General features: G+C 40.1%; 1 protein-coding gene across 1 annotated transcript in view; it reads right to left on the minus strand.

Annotated features, from left to right (window-relative positions):
- Positions 1–10834, minus strand: part of ARFGEF1 (ADP ribosylation factor guanine nucleotide exchange factor 1) — a 127100-nt gene extending 116266 nt beyond the window's left edge. Inside the window, exon 1 of the mRNA XM_043483469.1 lies at positions 10711–10834. Within this exon, the coding sequence (XP_043339404.1) occupies positions 10711–10834 (124 nt within the window). The remainder of the gene's footprint in view (positions 1–10710) is intronic.
- Positions 10835–22565: the final 11731 nt, after the last annotated feature.

The raw sequence follows: 22565 nt of genomic DNA on the forward strand, positions 1-22565 counted from the left end.
CTGGTTGTGGAAGCATTTTTTCTGCAAAAAGTTGTTGAGATACTTGAAGAAGTGGTAGTCATTTGGTAAGAGGTCAGGTGAATATGGCAGATGAGGCAAAACTTCACAGTCCAATTCATTCAACTTCTGAAGCACTGGTTGTGCAACGTGCAGTAGGGCATTGTCATGGAGAAGAATTGGGCCCATTCTGCTGACCAACGCCCGCTGCTAAATCATTGCAGTTTTTGGTGAAGCTCATTGATTTGCTGAGCATGCTTCTCAGATGTAAAGTTTCACCGGGATTCAGAAAGTTGTAGTGGATTAGATGAGCAGCAGACCACCAAACAGTGACCGTGACTTTTTTTTTTTGGTGCAAGTTTGGCTTTGGCAAGTGCTTTGGAGTGTCTCCTCAGACCAAACGGTTGTCGCCGGTTGTCATATAAAATCCACTTTTCAGGGAACATCACAATCGGATTGAGAAATGGTTCATTGTACTTGTGTAGGATAAGAGAAGACAACACTTCAAAGTGACGATTTTTTTAATTTGCAGTCAGCTAATGAGGTACCCACTCATCGAGCTTTTTCACCTTTTCAGTTTTCTTCGAATGCCAAACAACTGTAGAATGGACAACATTGAGTTCTTTGGCAATTTCTCACAGTCGTAAGAGGATCAGCTTTGATGATGACTCTCAATTGGTTGTTGTCAACTTCTGATGGCCAGGCATTGTGCTCCTCATCTTCAAGTCTCTCATCTCCTTTGCAAACATCTTGAACCACCACTGCACTGTATGTTTGTTAGCAGTTACTGGGCCAATGCACTGTTGATGTTTTGAGTTGTCTCCACTGCTTTACTACTCATTTTGAACTCAAGTAAGAAAATCGCTTGAATTTGATTTTTGTCTAGCATCATTTCCATAATTTAAAATAAACACAGGATAAACATCAAGTAATAAATCATTAGCAAAAAAACATAAAGCGAGAAATGCACATTAAAATGATGTATAACATAACCACATTTACTTAAGAATGCATTCCAATATCAAATGGCAAATTTCAACAATGCAAAAATATAATAACGTTTGCACCAACCTAATACTAGACAATGCATGTGTTCCATCTCCATTTCTAAAGATACGAACAAGCACATTAGAAATCACAGTTAAGCTTTTGCTTACCACTGCATTAAATACATTCTCAATTATGTAAGAATTAACACTTAGAGACTAGAAGCATGAGGACCCAATAAAATAGATGAAACAAAATAACCAACTTATTCCCAAGTGTAATAACTTTTTATCTGATACACAAGAATAAGGTAAGAAATACTGATTAAGTATTATGTTAAAAAGTCACTAAGAGAATATAAAGAAAACATTAAAGAATAAAGAAAATCCTAAAATTATTTGGGAAAGAAAATCAAATGTTATAAAAAAGTTAAGGGGCAATGAGGACTAGTCAATGATATTTGACACAATTTAAGCACTAAACAGAAATACTGGAATAAGATGTGATAAAATGTTTTTCTAACTTAGTAATTGCTTTTCAATACCTGATTATCAATTCTGAGACAAGATGAACTTATTAAATATATAACTCATTATACCCTAATAAATATCAAGGAAAAAAGCATGAAAAAAATTAATAAAATTTCTAGAAAACAAAATTATACTTAACTATAAAAAGGTAGTTTTATGTCTTTAATTCCTACTTTTAGAACAAAAATAAGTGCAAAGACAATGAAAAAGAATGTTTACAGTAAAAATGGATCAAAACCAATAATCTAAAGAGGATGAATACCTGGACTTATTTTCCTCATACTGTGCTGTATGTACAGTTATACCCAGCACAACTATATTAATGATAACTTTGCCTAAAGAACAAGAACCATAAGTGACCACACTCTAATAACCCAGTGAGCTCCATCTTAATGTTTAGATAATTCTGCATACATAACAAAATGCTCTAAGAATTTTGCAGGGATTAATAAAAGAAAAATCTGTGAAGCAAATTTTATATGTAAATACTCCCAAAGTAAAAAAACATTTAAATAAACGACACCTTATTAAAATGCTAGGTAGGGAGACACATAGATACAGTATATGAAATAATGAGACTATACAACCAAAAATTATGACAATTACACAATAATTACATTTGTATACTTATAAAAGAAGCCACTGAGATATACAACCAGTTATTTTTAGGTTAAGTCTTATTTGTAATTTCCCATAAGATGACATTTTAATAAGATCTTGTTTTCATTTAAATTCTTAAAATGATCTGAAATTCTATAAACACTAAGAAAGAAAGCACATGAGAGTAGTGTATTTTCACAGGGTTAGGACTACAGATACAATGAAAGCTAGCCTGGCCAGAGTCCTTCGGAGTCAGAGCACAGCTGAATTTTTCAAAAAGCTCAAATAAAAATCTTACTTTAAAATTTGGGTAAAAATCTTCAAAAGACACAGAAAAATGCACAAGAATCTGCCTGACTTTCTAGGTAGAACATAGACTAAAATGATTTTTTGCATGATGTACTCAGGGACACCATTATGAGCACACAGTACATAAACACCCTCAAGACTCACGGAAATGTACAGAGCAATATTTTCTTCTGTTGCTGTTGGCTGACTGTTTCTCTGTCTTTTATGTATTTTGTTCTTTATCTTTTCTTAGCATGTCTTTCCTTCTGTGATTGTTCTCTTATCTCATCTTGTAATTTGTTACTTGTAAACAGTTCTGTGACTTAGGGTGTAGCTCAGGACGGCCACGTTAAGCCAAAAGGCACACACATTCCAACTGTACTAAACACAGCTCTAAACCTCAGTTTCTTCCTTTGCACAACGCAGAGAATAATAGCACCAGAGCACATAGGATTGTTCTGACAACTAACTTGAGATATAGCTAATGAAGTACTTAATTGGCAAAGAACTTGGAATACAGTAAACATGCAATAAATGTTAGCTATTTCTTTTCCTCCTATTATTGCCTCAAATTACATAGCTCAACTTTGGGAAGAATTTATCTGCTCATGTGTATGTGTACAAAGTCTGGGGAAAAAATGCCTCAAAAAGCTAACACTGTTTCAATGAAATAACTTCATATTAACTAGGATGGCTAAAATCGAAAACATAGAAAATAAAAAATATTGACTGGCAAGGTTGTATGAGAAACCCAAATGATGCAGTCACTTTGGAAAACAACCTAGTTTCTTTAAAAGTTAAACAAAGTTATCATACAACCCAGCAATTCCACTTCTAGGTATTTATCAGAAATAAAATATTAGACCTGCATAAAGATTTACACTTGAATATTCATAGCAGCACTGTATGTCCAATCAAAATGTTTATCAACTGTGCAAAGACAAGCAAAAAAATAAGGCACATCCACATCATGGAATGCTATTCAGCAATAAAAAAAATACTGATACATGCTACAACAAGAATGAACCTCAAAAACATTATGATGAGTGAAGTCAGGCATGAAAGACCACGTATGTATGACACACAAATTTATGAAATGTCCAGAAAAGGCAAAGACATGGATTAGTGGGTGTCTGCAAACCGGGGTTAACTGTGAATGGGTGCGAGGGCCCTTACTGGGTGATGGAAATGTTCTACAACTGGTTCATGGTGATGGGTGCACACCTCAGTAGAATTTAGTAAAAATTATATTTTAAATGGGCATATTTTACAGACTGTAAATTGTGACTTCAATGAAACTTTTTATAAAGGTAATAACAGCTACCTCCATTGTGATGGGTCATTTTTTTCCCCCCTAGTTCTACTTTTGAAAATGGTTTGAAGAAAAGGATTTATTTTTTAAAAAAAGTAAACTGTCAAATTTATTGGACTTACATGTAATTAAAAGTAAACTGAGTAAAGGCACAAGGACTCTCCTATGAAAACAGTCCTCAGTTTTCATGATACTACTTTGCTTGCTTGCATTTTTACTGATTAATTTCTTAGCAAGGTGTGGACAGATGAGTGTTATTAAACAGCTGATTAGTGAATTCTTATCAAAAGTAGAACATAAAACTTTTAATTAAACACTTGGGCCCAGGATTCTTTTTTATTAAAAGAGGTTTCCTAAGACTCATGAACATTAAAGCCTGAGAATAATTCCTTTCTAAATTTATGAAAGAGACCAAAGACAGTATTTGATTATTTAAACATGTTTGATCTTCTGAACTTATATGCAGATTTTCTTTAATAAACACTACATGATCCAAGGCTGGCTGAATCCAAGGATGCAGAGTCATGGATAGGGAGGGCCGACGGTAAAGTTATACCTGGATTTTCAACTGCTTGGAGGGTGGGTGCCCTAACCCCCATGTTGTCCAAGTACATCCTGCACTCTAAAAAGAGAAGTTCAAATAAACGAAGTGGGTCTGAAGCTAGGATAAAAACAACGGTTATTAGTTTCCTAGGGCTGACTCAACAAATTACCAAAAACTTGACTTAAAACATTAGAAATTCATTTTCTCTCAGTTCTAGAGGCCAGAAATCCGAACTAAAGGTGTTAACAGAGCCATTCCACCACTGAAGGCTCCGGGAAGAATCCTTCCTTGCCCCGTCTCAACCTAGTGACACCTGCCATCTCTTGGCTTCCAGCAACATAACCTCGATCTCTGCCTGCCTCCATTTCCACATGCCTCTCTTCCTCTGTGTGTCTCTGTTTCTCCCTCTACATAGGACACCAGTCAAGGGATTTAGGACCTTCCCTTAAATCCAAAATGATTTCATCTCAAGATCCTTAACTGATTACATCTGCCAAGTTCCTATCCCTGAAAAGGGCCCAGATCAATTGTTTACTGTAACTGAAACAATGTGAAAGGCGCACTCTCTTAGGAAAAAACCTCAGAGAAAAAACTGACAACTCAAATCTGAAATTGTTTTGTGCCTTCTCACTAGACTATGTTCTGTCATTTTAAGTGTGCCCTTTTCTCAGTAGAAAATATCCTATTACATCAGCAGGAAATTCTATCATTAAAAAATTCTAAAATACACATAAAGAGTTGAATAAAATGTTTTACTAATATGTTTTCGCCTCTGGTATTCCCCATCACAGTGAACGCCTTCTCCAACAGCCTGGAAGCTCTGGCTCTGTTTGTTGTCATGCAACCAACCCATCAGCAAATCCTGTCAACTCTAAAGTATATTGCAGGACTTCCCTGGTGACAGTGGATAAGAATCCGCCTACCAACGCAGACAGGTTTGATCTCTGGTCCAGGAAGATCCCATGTGCTGCAACTAAAACCCGAACCAGTCAAATCAGTAAATATCAAAACAACAACAGAAGAACTGAGGCTCTGAACATGGCACCCTGTACCCTACGGGGTGGGGGGTGGGGGCGGAGAATTTAAAATACAACCAATTCTCATTCCTTCCACCACCTTCAGCCTAAATCACTATCACCTCTGGCCAAAGTGAGCCTTTTAACGTGTAAACCTGCTTTGTCATCCCCTGTAAAACTCTCCAGGGACTTAGAGCACAGATGTAACAAAATCCAAAGTTGTTCTCTCTTCCTCCTCCCTCCTCACTTTCTAGCCACACAAGCTCCCTTTCATCCTGGAAGGTACCAAGTACCACACCCGCGCTGCTGCTCCCTCAGCCTGTGTCACCCAGGTATTTGCAAAACTGGATCTCTGTCCCTTCTCTGCTGAAATGTCACCTCCTGAAAATGCCTTTCCTGACAGCCCCGCCTATACTTGCCCTCCTGGTCACTCTCCCTTTAACTTTCTGAACTATTTCCTCAGATAGTAACAATTAGCAATTTGACAATACAAAACATTAGTTTTTTACTCTCAGCCTCAACTAGAAAATACGTTCCATGAAAGCATATTTGGCTCACTGCTCTATGCCCGGCGCTGAAACACTACCTGGCCCATACTAGTTCAACCAAGTTATCTGAATGAAAAATATACTTAACTTGGAATGGCAACAATAATTTTTTCACGCATTTTCCCTTTTCAGATATTCCCTCATCCAATTTGTGATATTATGACAACTATTCCCCCAAATTATTTCCCATTCACAATACATTTTTATTCTGGTTTGAAAAAATAATTACCGACAGAAGTTTCTCTACGAGTTAAACACTAACACCGGAGATGAGCAGTTGCTTGCCATTAGACAGGATACGAAAGAAAGAGCTAGAAAGCAAACGGCCCTCTGATCCTGATACCACTCTGTCCAACTACACCTCATTTCTGACCTTCTTCACATACTATCAACAAAACTCCTGCTTTCCAAAAACACAAGAAAGGTTCCCTCAGTAGTTAGGGCCATTGTATCTGCATTTGTCTGTTTTTCCCTTAAACAGGGTCCCAAAGTAAATTTCAAGGAACAATATTTCCAAGGGGTGTTAACAGATACTGAAAAGGGTCAAATTTAGGGAAAACTTCATTAAGCAAAACTGAGCAGGTTTTTTTTCATAGAGGACTCTTCAGAATCTTAACTATGTTAATGTGCAGTATAAATTTCCACAATGGCAAGAGTATATACACTGTAACCCAAACTTATTTTTTTCCACTCAAACCTAATATGCTCTTTCAGTCACTTCATTCATCACGCCCTTCTTTCCTAGCTACCTCAAAAATTCTGGCAGCCTGACTTACTGAAAACATCTTTTATTTTAGATATCAAGGAAGGTTTAAAAAGAGACTTGCTAATGGATTTAAATTATAATTAAGATAACTCACTGTCTGCAGGGTATTATTTGAGACAAAGTCATTTTCTGATAAATAGTCAAGAGTGACAAAAATTAATAAAATTACCAGAAGTAGCATAAAACTGAGGTCAAATGCACTCAAATAATCCCACCCCCGCCGACTCATACTTCTTTTTTAGAACACCACTAACCAAAACAAGGGCGAGACCGGAGGTGCAGAATGAAGCAAGTTTTGTAAGTTTCTAGCCTAAATATGATATTGATATCTACATTTCTGGCAAAGACTATAAGCTTAGATAACAAACTCATTAAAAAAAAAATAGTAGATCACTTTAGAACATGATGAACACAAATTCACACCCTGTATAATGCAAAAAGTACTTTCCGAGCAATCCCTCTTTTTCTCCATCACTCCCCGGTATCTCTGCAAGGAACCCAACCTTACTGCCGCCTCTGCAGGCCTCCCTCGCCTCTAAAACCTTCTTTTGGTCAGCTCTTTCACGTCTATTCTCTTATCAGTGCCAGCTTCCAACCTTGAACTCACTCATCCTAACATGTGCAGGATATCTTCACAGATATTCGATGTCAGAGGCAAAAGCTGAACTAGTCATAGCCCTAACATCAAAGAAACTCTTGAAACTTGGAGGCCTGGCTGGAATAGGGCCCAACTGCACCCTACCCTCCCTATAAGACAAACAATGCTACCTTCAAGCCCAATCCCTCAACAATCCTAAATTCTTTAAAACTAAAAATAGTTCGGCTGTTGTCTCATCTGCCAGCAGATGGCCAGACTATTTTTAATTCAGGATTCTAGAGAGCAGGAATGGATCAAGCTAAGCTAGGGCAGCCTGGAGGCCCTGACTCTGCAGAGTTCGGTGGCTGCTGCAGGAAGCCGGTGTGGGGCAGGTACCAAGAGAGGGCAACCTGGAGCTGTTCGTGGGCCTGCGGGCTTCACACTGATGGTGACAACGTCGGGGGGGGGGGGGGCGCGCGTAGTTCTTTTTCTTTTTTTAACCACTTTACTTCAAAATAAAGTCTGAAATGTAAGACAGTTTTACAAAAGTTTCCAATAATCTGCTTTAAAGGTTTCATTATCTTTCTTTACATGAAAATAAAAGCTCCTTTATGTGGTGTTTTTGAGATTGGGTTTTGTTTTAATAAAGTAAAATCTCCCCTTATCTAGGTAAGGTTTCCAAAAAGCTATATTGTGACCAAAGGAAAAAGAAAAAAATACAGTATTCTTAAGAACATGAGATGAACTGCAATTTCATGATTATAATTTACAGAAAATCAACTTATTATAGGTCATCTTGTTAAAAGGTAACTGAATTTTGAATACCAGTGCTCTGAAATCTACTCACACACTACTAACATGATTTTAAAACACAAAAGGATTAGATGTATTTTCTTGTTCCCTTCAGCTATATGGTAGGTGCTCAGTAAAAATGGCGGGGCGGGGGGGCGGGGGCGGTGGACCACAGAATAAATGCAGGCAGGTGTATTGAGGTGGGTTATATACGAAGTCTATTTAGAAGAGTTAGAGCAACACCCACCTCTCTACCACTACCAGCCAACTCGTACCCACTCACAACCTAGAGATAAGAAATGACCAAACCAGGCCACTCCAGTTTACTTTCCCATCCAGCTTGCTAGCCATACAGATTATCAAGAAACCAAAGGGAGCCTGACCCAGGTCACAACAGTGAAGTGGAAGAGGGAGGTCTATGACAGTTTCCAGGGATATATTTGGGGATACTATCTACTACAGGACATTATACTTTCTGCGAAGATAAAAAGTATCATCCCTATTAAATTATGTTTGGGCGGTAATGTACATGGATGACTAAAAGGGAAGAAACAAAGGTCATCAGAGATTAATTACCATGAGATTGCTCAATGAGATTTTGTAGGAGACTAAATGTAATTATGAAATAAAAGGAAAAAGCCCTATATGTCTCAAGTAAACAAAGTACTCTGGGACATTCCTCATAAGCTTCTGTTAACTATGTGGAAGGGACAAACTAAAAACTGGTAAAATCTGAAATAATCTTTGTAGAGCCGAGGCAGACACAAGCAAGTGGTCCCTCCCTCTCCAAACAGCAAGGACCAAGCCATTACAGCCTCTAAAGATGACAATCAAGAGCAGCGACAGGAATACTCTCAATGTACAAGTTAACAAAACAGTTGTGGTCACATTTGTGGCACATTAGAGGGGACCTAACCTTACAACCATTATGCTCAATATCCTAACTGTACAGACAAGGAAACTGAGGCCCTGAGACCTGACTATGCTGCAATGTAACAGAACTGCAATTCAAAGCCAGGATCTGATTCTCCTTCCAGGAAGCATTCCGTTTAGAACAGATACTTATATTAGCATTTTTGGGGGGGGGGGGTGGAATATATATATATATACATACACACACATATATATGTATACACACACATAACACTCCATTTCCTTAGTCTAATACTCTAATAATTTAGTATATGAAAGGTATATTTTAACACAGAAAATCAGACCTCAAAAACTAAAACTTTAGTTTGAACTCTTAACTTCTTTAACCTACAAGTTATTCAAAAACCTACACATAACAATTTTTTAAAAAATTCCCCAAATCACTCCTTCCCTCATCCTGCCTCAAGTTAATTATTTCTTTCAAGACCCAGCTACAAATTCAATTTTTACCACTGTACAACATCCTCTCATAAACCTGGAATAGTCTTTTGCTAGCTACAAGAGTAACAAAAGGTGAACTTCTGATCCATGAAGAGTTAAAAATTTTAATTCATTATACATAAAATTCAAAAAAATTTTAATGAAAATTTCTTCAATAATATTTCTCACATCACTTTAAAGGATTCAAAAAGAAGATAAAAAACCGCTTATTACAGTAAGTTAAAAAGTCTTTTTATTTTAATAATTAAAAGGCAAAGTTGCTTTTGAGCTATCTTGACCCTTTAGCATACACCCAAGTTATTCTGGATTTTTGCCCCTTTTAAGAATGCTTTTTTCCAAGCCCACTTAACACGCTTCCTTTTCTCGTCAACTTCATCTAGTCTGTTTCCAGCGCTATAAACTAAAGCCAAGCATTACGAATTCATCTTTGCGTTTAATGTCCTGGTCCTTCCTTAAAGGATTTCATTCCTGATGAATGCAAAAGATCCATCAGTGGTCCCCCTTAACAATTCCTCATCTGCCAGTCCTCGCTTGTAGGTATTGTTTGCATTTACCCTGCTATGGGCTTCAGACACTGGATCTCTTTCGTCTGAACTGTAAATCACAATTCAAGCTTGCGAGCAGCTGTCACGGTCCAGACATGTGGCTGGTGGGTGTCATTGTCTTGTTCATGTCCCCCGTTTCAAAGCCTCCCTTCCTTGTCACTAAAGCCAGCTTATCCAAAGGTCCTTTCCTTCCCCGCTTTTATCTCGCCACCCCCACCCCTTAACCTCAGGTCTTGTTCTTCCAGGTCAGCCCAGTCGGATACAACATTACTCTCTGTTTTTCCCGTGGCGGAGGCGGAGAGATGTCAGCACAGGCTGCACCTCTGCAAACCCTTTCTCGACACTGTCAACAAGGGAACACAACTTCAGCCTCTCTTCCCAAAGTACCACGCCAAACGAAAAGTTATTTGAAATTACGAGACGGAACCCTTCCCACGCCCCATCTTGACAAGTCAGCTCCACCTCAATTTTCCCAGCGAATAAACAGCAGCTCCTCTCCTGCCTCTTCACAAAGGGTGATGCCCCGGCCGCACCACACGGGCCACCAACCAAACCTTCGCAGATTCCCCAAGCGACACCCCCGCCACTCCCCAGGCCGGCCGCGTTCCCCGGGCCCGGCTCTCTGCCATTCCACCCTGCCCCTGCCCCGCATCGAGCCGAGTTACTGTCAACTCCTGCCACGCAGCCCCAGAGATTCGCCCGGCCTCCCGGAGGTCAGTGGCGCCGGCCCAGGGACGAGCCCCTCGCCCCCGGCGACCCCACCTCCCGCGCCGGCCTCCCTCCCCCGCCCCGCACCCTCCCCACCCCCATCCCTCGGGCCTCCTCCCCGCTCACCTAACGCCACCTCGCACGCTTTGCGCAGCTGGGAGTGATGCGCCTTCTTCACTTCCTTGTCGGCCAAAATCTTCTCCAGGGCCCGGGTCAGGAACATGTTCTTCGTCTTCTTCCCCTCATACATGGACGCAGAGAAGGAGGCGGCGGCTTGTCCGACCCGCGGATCCCAGCGGCTGGAGGGGAGGACGACGACGACGAGGGAGAGGAAGAGCCGAGAGAAAGGAGAGGGGGTGGCGGTGGGGGAGAGGAGGAGGCGTGGAGGGCAGCGGCGGGATCAGGAAGGGGCGGGAGAGCTGGGCCGGCTGCGGGGCGGGCGAGGGGTGCGCAGGTCGTAGCCGTCCCCCAAAGGGCCGCGCCCGTGGGACCTCCGCTTCTCCCGGCCCGGGGGTCGCTTCCCGGCCACCACCACCACCACCACCTTCCCCCTCACTCGCCCCTCCGCCCGGGAGACGGCGAGGGAGCCCAGCCCGGCGGCCGTCAGGCGGGGGGACCGAGGAACGAGGCGGCGGATCAGAGGCCCGGCGAGAGCAGGGCTGCCCTGGCTCCTGTGGGGACGAGCACCCGCCGCGGCCGCAGACTGGCCTCCATCACCGCCGACCTGCCCCGGCCGCCATGTTGGGAGGAAACGACGCGTCACGCAGCGGCCGAACGGCTGCAGAGGAGGAAGCGGCGGCGGCGGCGTTGGCTGCCCAGAGCTGCCGCGGCGCCGGGAGGCAGGGGGCGGAGGGCGGCGCGGGAGGAGCGGCTCGAGCCGCAGCGCTACGGCGGCCTGGCGGGGCCTCGCCGCCTCCCGCGTTCGCCTGCAGGGCGGCGCGGGGCGTGGCGGGCGTCCTGCGGGGCGTCCGTCGAAGCCGCCGAGCGGACGCGGCTCCGGGCTCCGCTGCGGGCGCTTCGCCGACTTTCCAGAGACCCCGTGGGTGGGCGCGCGCGCACGCGCCGGCACCCCCTTCCGCCCCGGGACTCACGGAAACACCCTCAGAGCTCAAGCTCTACCGCACTCGTTCCACCTGCCGCGTGGCCGGTGCTCGGCGGCACTGTTTCCACCTGCCGCGCTCGACTCTTAAGTTTAATTATCAGCTGCATGAAACTGCTAGATCCAAGACCGTGTCCCCCGACTACCTCAGGATTCTCTCTTGGGAAGAGTACAACCGATATGACGAAGATGCACGAATGTTTCACTTTTCCATCTCTGTAGGGTAAATCGGGAAACTCTAGGTTTGAGATTTCTCCTGAATTGAGACTAAAGTTAAGGAACAGATGAATGCTTCTGATTGATGAGGTCCTTTAGAGCTTTGTGTTTCCTGTACCTTTAATACTAAGGTTCGGTCGAGGACATGAAAACCAGTTTCAGAATGGAAAAGCTTTAAGTACAAACATTATCGCAGACACACAGGTGACCGTGTGCCTACTTTGACACCAAAGAGTTATTCAGATTTCCACAGTGTTTTCATTCAGAGCAGAAGATAACAAGGAAAACCATTAAATGGGAAGAATTCGTTTACATGGTGATCCAGGTGCACATCTTTCCAAGTTCAAAGCTACTGTGTGGCTCTATCAATACTAGATCCCTTGTTATTAGAGTATGTCTCTCACTGTTCTCATCCGTTCGATTCCCTTGACTGTGCCGCTGCTGCCTAGTCGCTTCAGTCTTGTCCGACTCTGTGGGACCCTGTGGACTGTACACAGCCCGCCAGGCTCCTCTGTCCTTGGGATTCTCCAGGCAAGAATACTGGAGTGGGTTGCCATGCCCTCCTCCAGGGGCCTTGAGTATGGACTTGTCCTAATGCAGCCCACTAAACTCAAAAGGAGAGGCTGTAATTTGGGACAGGCTAAAAACCATGGGAAGTAAAAATGGAAACCTTGAGGGTGATCCAGAATTAAAGTGGACTGGTATTAATAGATTAGTTTTTTTAAACTTTCTTATCCTAAGAGACATCCATAAATCGATTAATTTCACTCCAATAGCTGTTTCTATATAGATTCCTAGAAGTTAGAGATTTGGTATACTAGATCAGACATAGTATCGATTTCCGTCTTCAGTCTCGTAGGTAATAAGATTTGACAACAAGCTCCCATTTCTAATTTTTGTTTCTTTGTCATGCCAGTGTTGTACCAGGTATTGTTGAAGGTGCTACCTGATCACTGAATCTTTACAGAGATAGAATGTGTTTTCTTGCCTCCCTTGCAGTTAAGTGTAGCCATCCAGATTTAGGTTTCCCAGGTGGCACTAGTGGTACAGAACCTGCCTGACAATTCAGGAGACGATAAGAGATATGGGTTTGATCCCTGGGTCTGGAAGATCCCCTGGAGGAGGAAATGGTAACCCACTCCAGTATTCTTGCCTGGAGAATCCCATGGACAGGAGCCTGACCAGCTGTGGTCCCTAGGGTTGCAAAGAGTCAGACAGGACTGAAGTGACTTAGCATCCAGATTTAGCTCATTTAAAAAAAATCTTCCACAGGCAGTCTTCCATGCTGTTTCCCCTCAGTGGCCACATGCTGAAGACAGCAGAGCCATAAGTTACAAGGAGCCAAGGTCCCTGGAATTACCACTTGATGGAAAGTCATCCAATATTTGTTTTGGACTTTACATGGGTAAAATAAAAGGGTATATTTAGCAGCTAGCCTTATCCTAATCAATGCACTTGACACTCATTAATGAATAATGCAGAGCAAAAACGTCATCTATCCATTTCTATAAGCCTAGCATCTAGTGTAGTCACTGACACAGAAAATGCATTTGGTAGAAACTTGAAACAATGAATGAAAGACACTAGGTTAAGTCAAGATCACATGTGACTTAGGAGCTTGCAGTATATAGTAGGGGAAAAGATACTAAACAAGTAAATGACTAGTGAATATATAATTACAAATGTATGATTCAGGTACTGTGAGGAGATATACTTTAGATTTGGGGTTCAGAGATGATTCCCTGAAGAAGTAGCATTTAACTGAGGCCCAAAGGAAGAGGAGAAATTAGTCAAACTAAGTCGGGAATCCTGGCAGTCTCTTGGGGTAGGGGAGAAGCTTGCAAGATTCAGGAACCAAAATAAGGCAGCAGGGCTGAAAGTTATCAAGGAGAAATGCTGCTAGTAAAGATAAAGAGAGAACTAGGTCATACAGGCATGTTAAGGGTTATGGACTTCATGTTAAGGGTTTAGGATTTCATCCCACTAGCAATGGAAATCTATTGAGTTAAGTTATCAAACTGGCAATATAAAAGTAGTACCTCTATCTGTAGAATGAATTGGAAGGGAATGAGATTGTATGTGGACAGAACAGTGAGATGATTACAACAGTGCCATATGGTTTAGGCTGGGGTCCTGGACTATCATGCAAAGCTTGGGAGACCACGCCCTGCACAGAGCAAAATGGGGCTGGACTTGAGTCCCAGCATCTGCCCAGAGGAAAGGGCTCCTTTTACTAACTTGGGTAAATGTTAGCTTGACCAGTGCTGTGTAGTGGTGTTGGTGGTGGTGCAGAGTGGACAGATTTGAGATGTACTTTGGTAGCAGAATGGACGGGATCTAGTAATGAATTGGAGTGAAAATAAGAGAAAGGAAGAGATCACGATGAATGCCATGTTTCTGACCAGAGTCCACGGATGAGTAGAAATGCTGTTTATAGAGATGGCCTAGACTGGGATAAGAGCATGTCTGAGGGTGAGGATACAATTTTTAGAAGAATCTACGCCTCTGAAACATGACCTGACCATCAGAAGGAATGGCCTCCTCCCTCCTTTCTCCCAGAGGACAGTCCATCTTCACCTTTGCTGAGTCTAGGATGTCATCCAAAACATGGTGGAGATAGGGGTGGGATGGGGTGGGTTATAGGGACTTGGTGCACAACCTTGGAAGTTGGATACCTGTTACTCAACTTGAAACTCAAGATATTAACTCTTAACCTGTCTGGAGCAAAAAGTAAGTATGACTCTAAAGCAGATACCTTTTAAAGATAGGGGAAAGATAATATTTTTACTCTTTTATTCTCAATTATAGTGGAAGGGATGTCAGGCTCAGGCAATTTTTACACTAAATTTGAGTATATTTCCCTGTATGTATGTTTCCTTTTATTTTTTTATTAATGTCGCTGCTTGGAGCTTATCCAATCTATTTAAATAAGTTTGATTTCAGTATTTACTTTCATTTGACTCGTTGTTTTCTTTTTTTTTTTCCATTTATTTTTATTAGTTGAAAGCTAATTACTTTACAATATTGTAGTGGTTTTTGCCATACATTGACATGAATCAGCCATGGATCCACATGTGTTCCCCATCCCGATCCACCCTCCTGCCTCCCTCCCCATCCCATCCCCCCGGGTCTTCCCAGTGCATCAGCCCTGAGCACTTGTCTCATGCATCCAACCTGGGCTGGTGACTCATTGTTTTCCACACTTAAATTCTACCAATTTCTATCCTTGAAATGTTAAAATATATTTTTCTTATACATGATTGCTTTTGCCTGTGTCTGTAACCTCACCTTCCTATCATTAATTACCACTCATCATTTTCTCTTTCATCTATAACTTTGTTGTACATTAGTTGCCTCAACTTTTTGGGTATTAGTCCCATCTTGTTTCCAGATCATTAAATAATATCAAACAATGAAAGACTTTGACCCAGATCTTAGAGTCTTCGTTGGTGTGCTTTATCATCCTTTAAAATATAGATGTAGCATGAAAATTAAATAAAATGTGAATAAAATTTTAATTAATGCTGAGTATATCTGATGTTAAAAGCCAAGATTGGTTAACATCCAAAAATAGCATCATATTCACTTAACTAAAAAGAAGCTATGATGCCTCCAGTAGCCTTTGACATGATCTCAAAACATTCTGTAATCTGACCCTTCTCTGACTTTCCAACTACTGTCTCAATGGCAATGGCAATAATTATTAACATTTATATAGAGCTTATATATATTATAGGCTTCCCTCATAGCTCAGTCAGTAAATCATCTGCCTGCAATGTAGAAGACCTGGGTTCAATTCCTGGGTCAGGAAGATCCCCTCGAGAAGGAAATGGCCACCCACTCCAGTATTCTTGCCTAAAGAATCCCATGGACAGAGGAGCCTGGTGGGCTACAGTCCATGGGGTCGCAAGAGTTGGACACAATTTAGCGACTAAACCACCACCAGATTATAAGCCAAGCACAATAACTCAAACGAAGTTTCCATTACTATTTCTGATTTATAGATGAAGAAACTGAGACATAGAGAATTTAGATGACTTGTCCACATCATGCAAATTATATGTGGTAGAGCCAGATTCCAATTTGGAAAGTCTGGCTCCAGAGCCCATACTCTAAACAACTAAGCTATACTGCCTCTGAACAGTCTTGTAACCTCCTTCCTTGTCCACTCCCTCCTCCACTGAAATACAGATGTAGGTTCTCAAGTTCCAACCCATTCCTCCTCCACGCCTACCTCCTTCCTTCCTCTCATCCCTACACCACATGTCCATACAAACACAAAGCTTTCCTGCCCCGAATGTCTTTGTTCATCATTCAGCAATCCAGACCACCCACCACCACCTCTCTTTTTTTGCTCTCCCCAAAGTCTTCCCAACCTTTCAAACCTCAGTGAAATCCATCTGCTTCTAAGTTTTCTCCTTTTACCTCCAACAGCACAAACCCCTCCCTTTTCTAGCCTTGTATAACTTTGTCTGGGCTTCCCAGGTGGCTCAGTGGTAAAGAATCCACCTGCCAACGCAAGGAGACGTGGGTTCAATCCCTGTGTCAGGAAGATCCCCTGGAGGATGAAATGGCAACCCACTCCAGAATTTTTGCCTGGGAAATCCCATGGACTACAAAGAATTGGACACGACTGAGCAACTGAGCACGCACGCATAGCTTTATCTACCTCATACTTTATACCTAAGTATGTATCCATGGTGGTGCTTAATTGGACTGCAAATTTTTGAGACCAGAGATTTAAGAAAAGATAAAGAAGGCAACGGAGAAGGAAATGGCAACCCACTCCAGTATTCTTGCCTGGAGAATTCCATGGACAGAGGAGCCTGGCAGGCTCCAGTCCATGGAGTTGCAAAGAGTCAGACAGGACTGAGCAACTAACACACACAAAGAAGGCAACTTAATAACAGATGGGAAACATGGACTAAATCCAGAAACATATTGGTTTTGCTGAGACCACGATAATGACATGAATGATAGAGGCCATCTCCAAAGTCATTCAAGTCTGTTTTCTTGCTTTTCATTTAAAGAGTTTAGTCTGAAAACTTGATATTCCTTATTTATCAGTCTGCTTGTTTTCATCTTGTTTATTAAGGAAGTGAATAAAATGTGTCTTTAAACTCAGAGGTCCTGCTCACTGTTCTGCAGAAAAAGTGTCAAAACACACTGAACAGCACAGATAAAAGAAGAGCATGGTAGGCTGAAGAAATTCATCCAGAAAATATAAGAAGAGCAAACAAATTTGTAATTAAATTTGTATCTATATCAAATACCAAGAAGTGGTATTTGATAAAGTGAAGTTTCAAAAAAATTAAATGTTGTGGTAAAAAAAAATTACAAATCTAGAGCTAGAAGTTGGAAGTAATATAATTTTCCAAAAATTTTAAATCATTCAGTGCTAAATATTTACAGAATAATAAAACTGAAAATATAAGCACTTAGATTTCATTAAAAATTTAAAGTTATAGAATTCTCTCTAGAGGGATGGAAAGCACTTACTTTCAATCCATGGTACTGTTCTTTTCTGTATACATTGTTATAATTTTTCCTGTAAAGTCACATTAATGTTAACTACTACTTATTAGGTGTTTACTTTGTATGAAGCCCTTGACAAGCATTAACTCATTTAATTCTTATAACTCAGCCTTGTACATGTTATTATTCTTCTTTTACAAATGAGGAAAAAATGATTAGAGAAGTTAATTGTACCAAATATAAACTTGTCCCTTGCCCAAGTTCATGCATGCTCTTATCCATTGTTCTATCCTGTCTTTCTTCTTAGTCACATATTTGAATAATCCATTTGAAAGTGCTTTTTGACCAATGCTGTGCCATAATTATATTAAGGTAGGCCCATATCTTCCTTTCCTTTGAAACTACTCTGAGTAACTAGTACACATTAATTACTCAGTTGTTTAGTCGTGTCTGATTCTTTGTGACCCCATGGACTGTAGCCCACCAGGCTCCTCTGTCCATGGGATTTTCCAGGCAAGAATACTGGAGTGGGTTGCCATTTCCTTCTCCAGGGGATCTTCCTGACCCAGGGATCGAACCCATGTCTCCTGCATTGGCAGGTGGATTCTTTACCATTGCGCCACCTGGGAAGCAGACCCATATCTTTTATTTCCTTTGAAACAGCTGCCAACAACAAGTACACATTAATTACTAAGTGAGAATTAATTTTCTGGAGGTCAGGTTTTTAAAGAAAATTTTTACATGGGGATTTTTATTTAAAGCCTGTCTTTTAAAGAAACTGTAATCTGAAGCCTTCTGAAAAAAGAAATTTCTAGGTCCAGATAGAATTTACTATAGAATTGATAGAAACGATCAAACATTTAAAGAAGAAATAACATCAAGTCTATCTCCTTCAAAATATAGAAGGGGGGAACACTTCTCAAATCTTAAGGCCAGCATGAGCCTGAAACCAAAGCTAGATAAAAATAATACAAAAAGGCAACTACAGACCATATCCCTTATGAATATTGATGTAAAAATCCTCAACAAAATATTAGCAAATCAGATTCAGCAGTATATGAAGTTCACCACAACCAATAGGAAGGGTTCATCTTGAGAATGCATATAGGTTCAATATTAGAAAACCAAGCAATGTAATTGACCACACTGACAGATGAAAAGATAAAAACTACATGATCTTATCAACTGGTCAGGGGAAAGCAAGTGGTAGCATTCAACAGTTATTCATGATAAAAAGTCTGAGCAGGCATCCTCAACTCGATTAAGGACACCTTTGAAAAAAGCCAACTATGACCCTCCAATTAAAAAAAAAATGGTCACTACTCAATAAATATTGAATAATGAGGGAAATTGAAAAAATATATATCCTTGAAAAAAAAATTTTAAAAAAGCTATAGTCAACATCATACTCAAATGTGAAAAAATTCAACAGTGAAAACCTGAATGCTAATATTGGAAACAAGGCAAGGGTATACATTCTCACTACTCCTATTTAATACCACACTGAAGGTCCTAGCCAGTACAATAAAATGAAAGAAACAGCACACAGAATGGAAGAAACAAGCTTTCCTCATTAACAGTCAGCATAATTGTCTATGCAGAAAATCCCAAGGAATCTACCAAAATATATCTAGAACTTATCACTGAGTTTAATGAGGTTGGGATATAAAATCAATGTATAAAAATCTATTTTATATTTACATATTATTCATATACACTGGAAACCAAAATTTTAAAAATACTGTTCAAGATAAAGGCAAAAATAAAATGTTTAATTATAAATCTAACAAAATATACAAGATCTTTTTTTTTTTTTTAATACAAGATCTTATGATGAAAATTCTGAAGTGCTCATGAAAGAGCTCAGAGAAGATCTAAATAAACGGGGAGACATCATATTCATGGATTGAAAGACATGGTAAAGATGTCGTCTATAGGTATAGTGTAATTCTAAATCTGTAGTTATAGAGAAGCTGGAATTCTAGGATTTATATGGGAAGGCAATGTAACTAGAAGAGTAATAAAAATTTTTTTAAAGAATAGAAATGGGTGAATCATAATACCCAATATTAAGTCTTAATATAAAGTTGTGATAATCAAGACATACAGCACTGGCTAGAAGATAGACATTCAGGTCACAGAACAGAATAGAAAGTCCAGATATAGACTCATAGAAATATAGCCAGTTGATTTTTGACTAAGGTTCAAAGACAATTCAGTGAAGAAAGGATAGTGTTTTCAATCAGTAGTGTTGAAAAAATTAAGACTTCCATATGTGGGAGAAATAAACAGCCTCAACCTAAAGGTCATACTTTGTACATAAATAAACTCAAAATAGGTCATAGGCCTAAATGTAAAATAATAAAGCTATTAAACTTTCAGAAGTAAACATAGGATAAAATCTTCATGAGCTAAGGTTAGGCGTGATCTATAAAAGAAAAAAATTAACAAATTGGACTTGACAAAGTTTAAAACATTTGCTCTGTGAAAGACACTGCTCAAAGACAAGTTACAAAATGGGAGGAAATGCTTGAAAAATCACGTATCTGACAAGTAACTTGTATTCAGAATATATATTTTTTTTCAGAATATATATTTTTAAAATTCCTGAAACTTACTAAAAAAACAACAACCCAATTTTCAAAAATGGGTAAAAAGCTTGGACGTTTCACTAAAGAGGATATACAATGGCAAATAAGCATTAAAAAGGCTTCCTTCCCTAAAATAAATAAATAAATAAATAATAAAAAGGCTTCCCTGATGGCTCAGCGGATAAAGAATATGACTCCAATGCAGGAGACAGAGAAAATTCAGGTTTAATCCCTGGGTCAGGAAGATCCCCTGGAGAAGGGAATGGCACCCACTCCAGTATTCTTGCCTTAAAAACCCGATTAACAGAGGAGCCTGGCAGGCTACAGTCCAAAGAGTCACAAATTAACCATTAATGCAAATTAAAACCACAATGAGATACTACTACACAGCTATTAAAATGACTAAAAAAACATTGACAATATCAGGTGCCAGAGAGCATACGGAAGAATTTGAACCCACATTGCTGTAAGAAATGCAAAATGTACACAGCAACTCTGGAGAAATAGTTTGGTAGTTTCTTATAAAGTTAAACACATACCCTGTGACCCAGCAATCCCTCTCTATTTATCCAAGGGAGATTAACAGTAATAGCCACAAAAAAAGCATGTACACATATGTTTTTGCTTCCCTGGTGGCTCAGATGGTAAAGAATCCGCCTGTAATGTGGGAGACCTGGGTTTGATCCCTAGGATGGGAAGATCCCCTAAGAGAATGGCTACCCACTCCAGTATTCTTGCCTGGAGAATTCCATGGACAGAGGAGCCTGGTGGGCTATAGTCCATGGGGTCGCAGAGTCAGACATGACTGAGTGACTTTCACTCATATATCTAACACACACGTTTATGGAAATTCTATTCATGCTCACTAAAAATTGGAAACAACTCATATCTCTTTCACTGAGTAAATGAATAAACAGTAGTACAAAACTACTGGAGTGAAAATATGTGTTTATGGACATATGGACAGCACAAAGGAGGTTTTTAATTTTATTTTGTTTCCTTTTGCAGGGGGAAGGAGGATGTCAGTGGTTAAAATGTTCTGTATTCTGATTATGGTAGTGATTAGATGCATCTGTACATACATGTGTTCATATTTATAGAAATGCTCACTGGAAAAAGTCAGTTTTACCGTATGATGATTTAAGAAGCCCTCTTAGTCGCTCAGCTATGTCCAATTCTTTGCGACCTATTGGCCTATAGCCCGCCAGGCTCCTCTGTCCATGGGATTTCCCAGCAAGAATACTGGAGTAGGTTGCCATTTCCTTCTCCAGGGGATCTTCCTGACCCAGGGATTGAATCTGAGTCTGCTGTGTCTCCTGCATTGCAGGGGGATTCTTTACCTGCTGAGTCCTTGGGGAAGCCCTCTATTTTTAATACCAAATATCAATTTTACCTCAGTGAGACTACTAAATCAGGACCGACTGGAGAGAAGATAGAGGTAAATGACATTCTAAAGATATTTTAGGTAACTGAAAGAAACAGATTTGCTGTATCAAGCAGTAAAAAAAAAAAAAAAATATGTAAGTAGGATTGGTGAGGGCAGGTGTCTGGTTAATAAAAGAGGCTCAATCATCCAGATAGGCCATGAATGGAATTTTTTGGATCATTACACAAGATCCCACTCACCTGTAAGTAAGAAAGACTCTTGGAGTGCATAAATAATTCCACTGCAATCAATTACATTTTTTGAAACACCAGGTGGCTCAGTGGTAAAAAATCTGCCTACCAAACAGGAAATGCCGGTTCGATACTTGGGTTGCGAAGATATCCTGGAGAAAGAAATGGCAACTGACTCCAGTGTTCTTAGAGAAGGAAATGGCAACCCACTCCAGTATTCTTGCCTGGAGAATTCCATGGACAGAGGAGCCTGGCAGGCTATGGTTCATGGGGTCGCAAAGAGTCAGACACGACTTAACAATTAAACAACAACAACAGGAACACTTACTTCCAAAGCTCATGTTGGTGATTTATGCTGTTTTCAAACCGAAAGAGTTTCTGCAATTTCCTAACACACTATTCATAATCCCAAAGGAATTCCTTACATACTAGAAGATGTCAAAATTGTTTTCTTTTCAAAATATCACTGCTGATGTGCAGCTAAGTAAAATCTCTTAAGTTTTTTAAATACTTAAGACAAATTTGTATTTATTATAGGAACAATTTAGTCTTTATCTTGTGTATAAATATGTTTCCTCTGTGGTTGGAAAACTGAATTATAATTGTTTTCATTTGCAGTTTTTAGAGTTGTCAGTTCCAATTATGTTAATTTAAAGCTACATTTTGAGACTAGTTAAATAAACTATGGCACATGCATCTAATGGCATATTCCAAAACCATAATAAGGAATGAGAATGCTTTTAATGTACTGATATGAAATTACACCTAATACATATTAGATGTAAAAAAAGCAAGCCAGAATAGTAGACTTAATACACTATGAATTGTGCAAAAATGGGGGAAAAGTTTGTACATATACATACACACATATGCATGTGTATTTACTTATAGTATTTGCTTAGACTGTTTCTGGAAGAATATAGAAGTGGAAAATTAAGTATTCAGGAGTGAGAGTTGGAATATACCACTGATGACCATTTTAT

Source organism: Cervus canadensis, chromosome 12 (genome assembly GCF_019320065.1).
Source record: "Cervus canadensis isolate Bull #8, Minnesota chromosome 12, ASM1932006v1, whole genome shotgun sequence".
Lineage (NCBI taxonomy): Eukaryota > Metazoa > Chordata > Mammalia > Artiodactyla > Cervidae > Cervus > Cervus canadensis.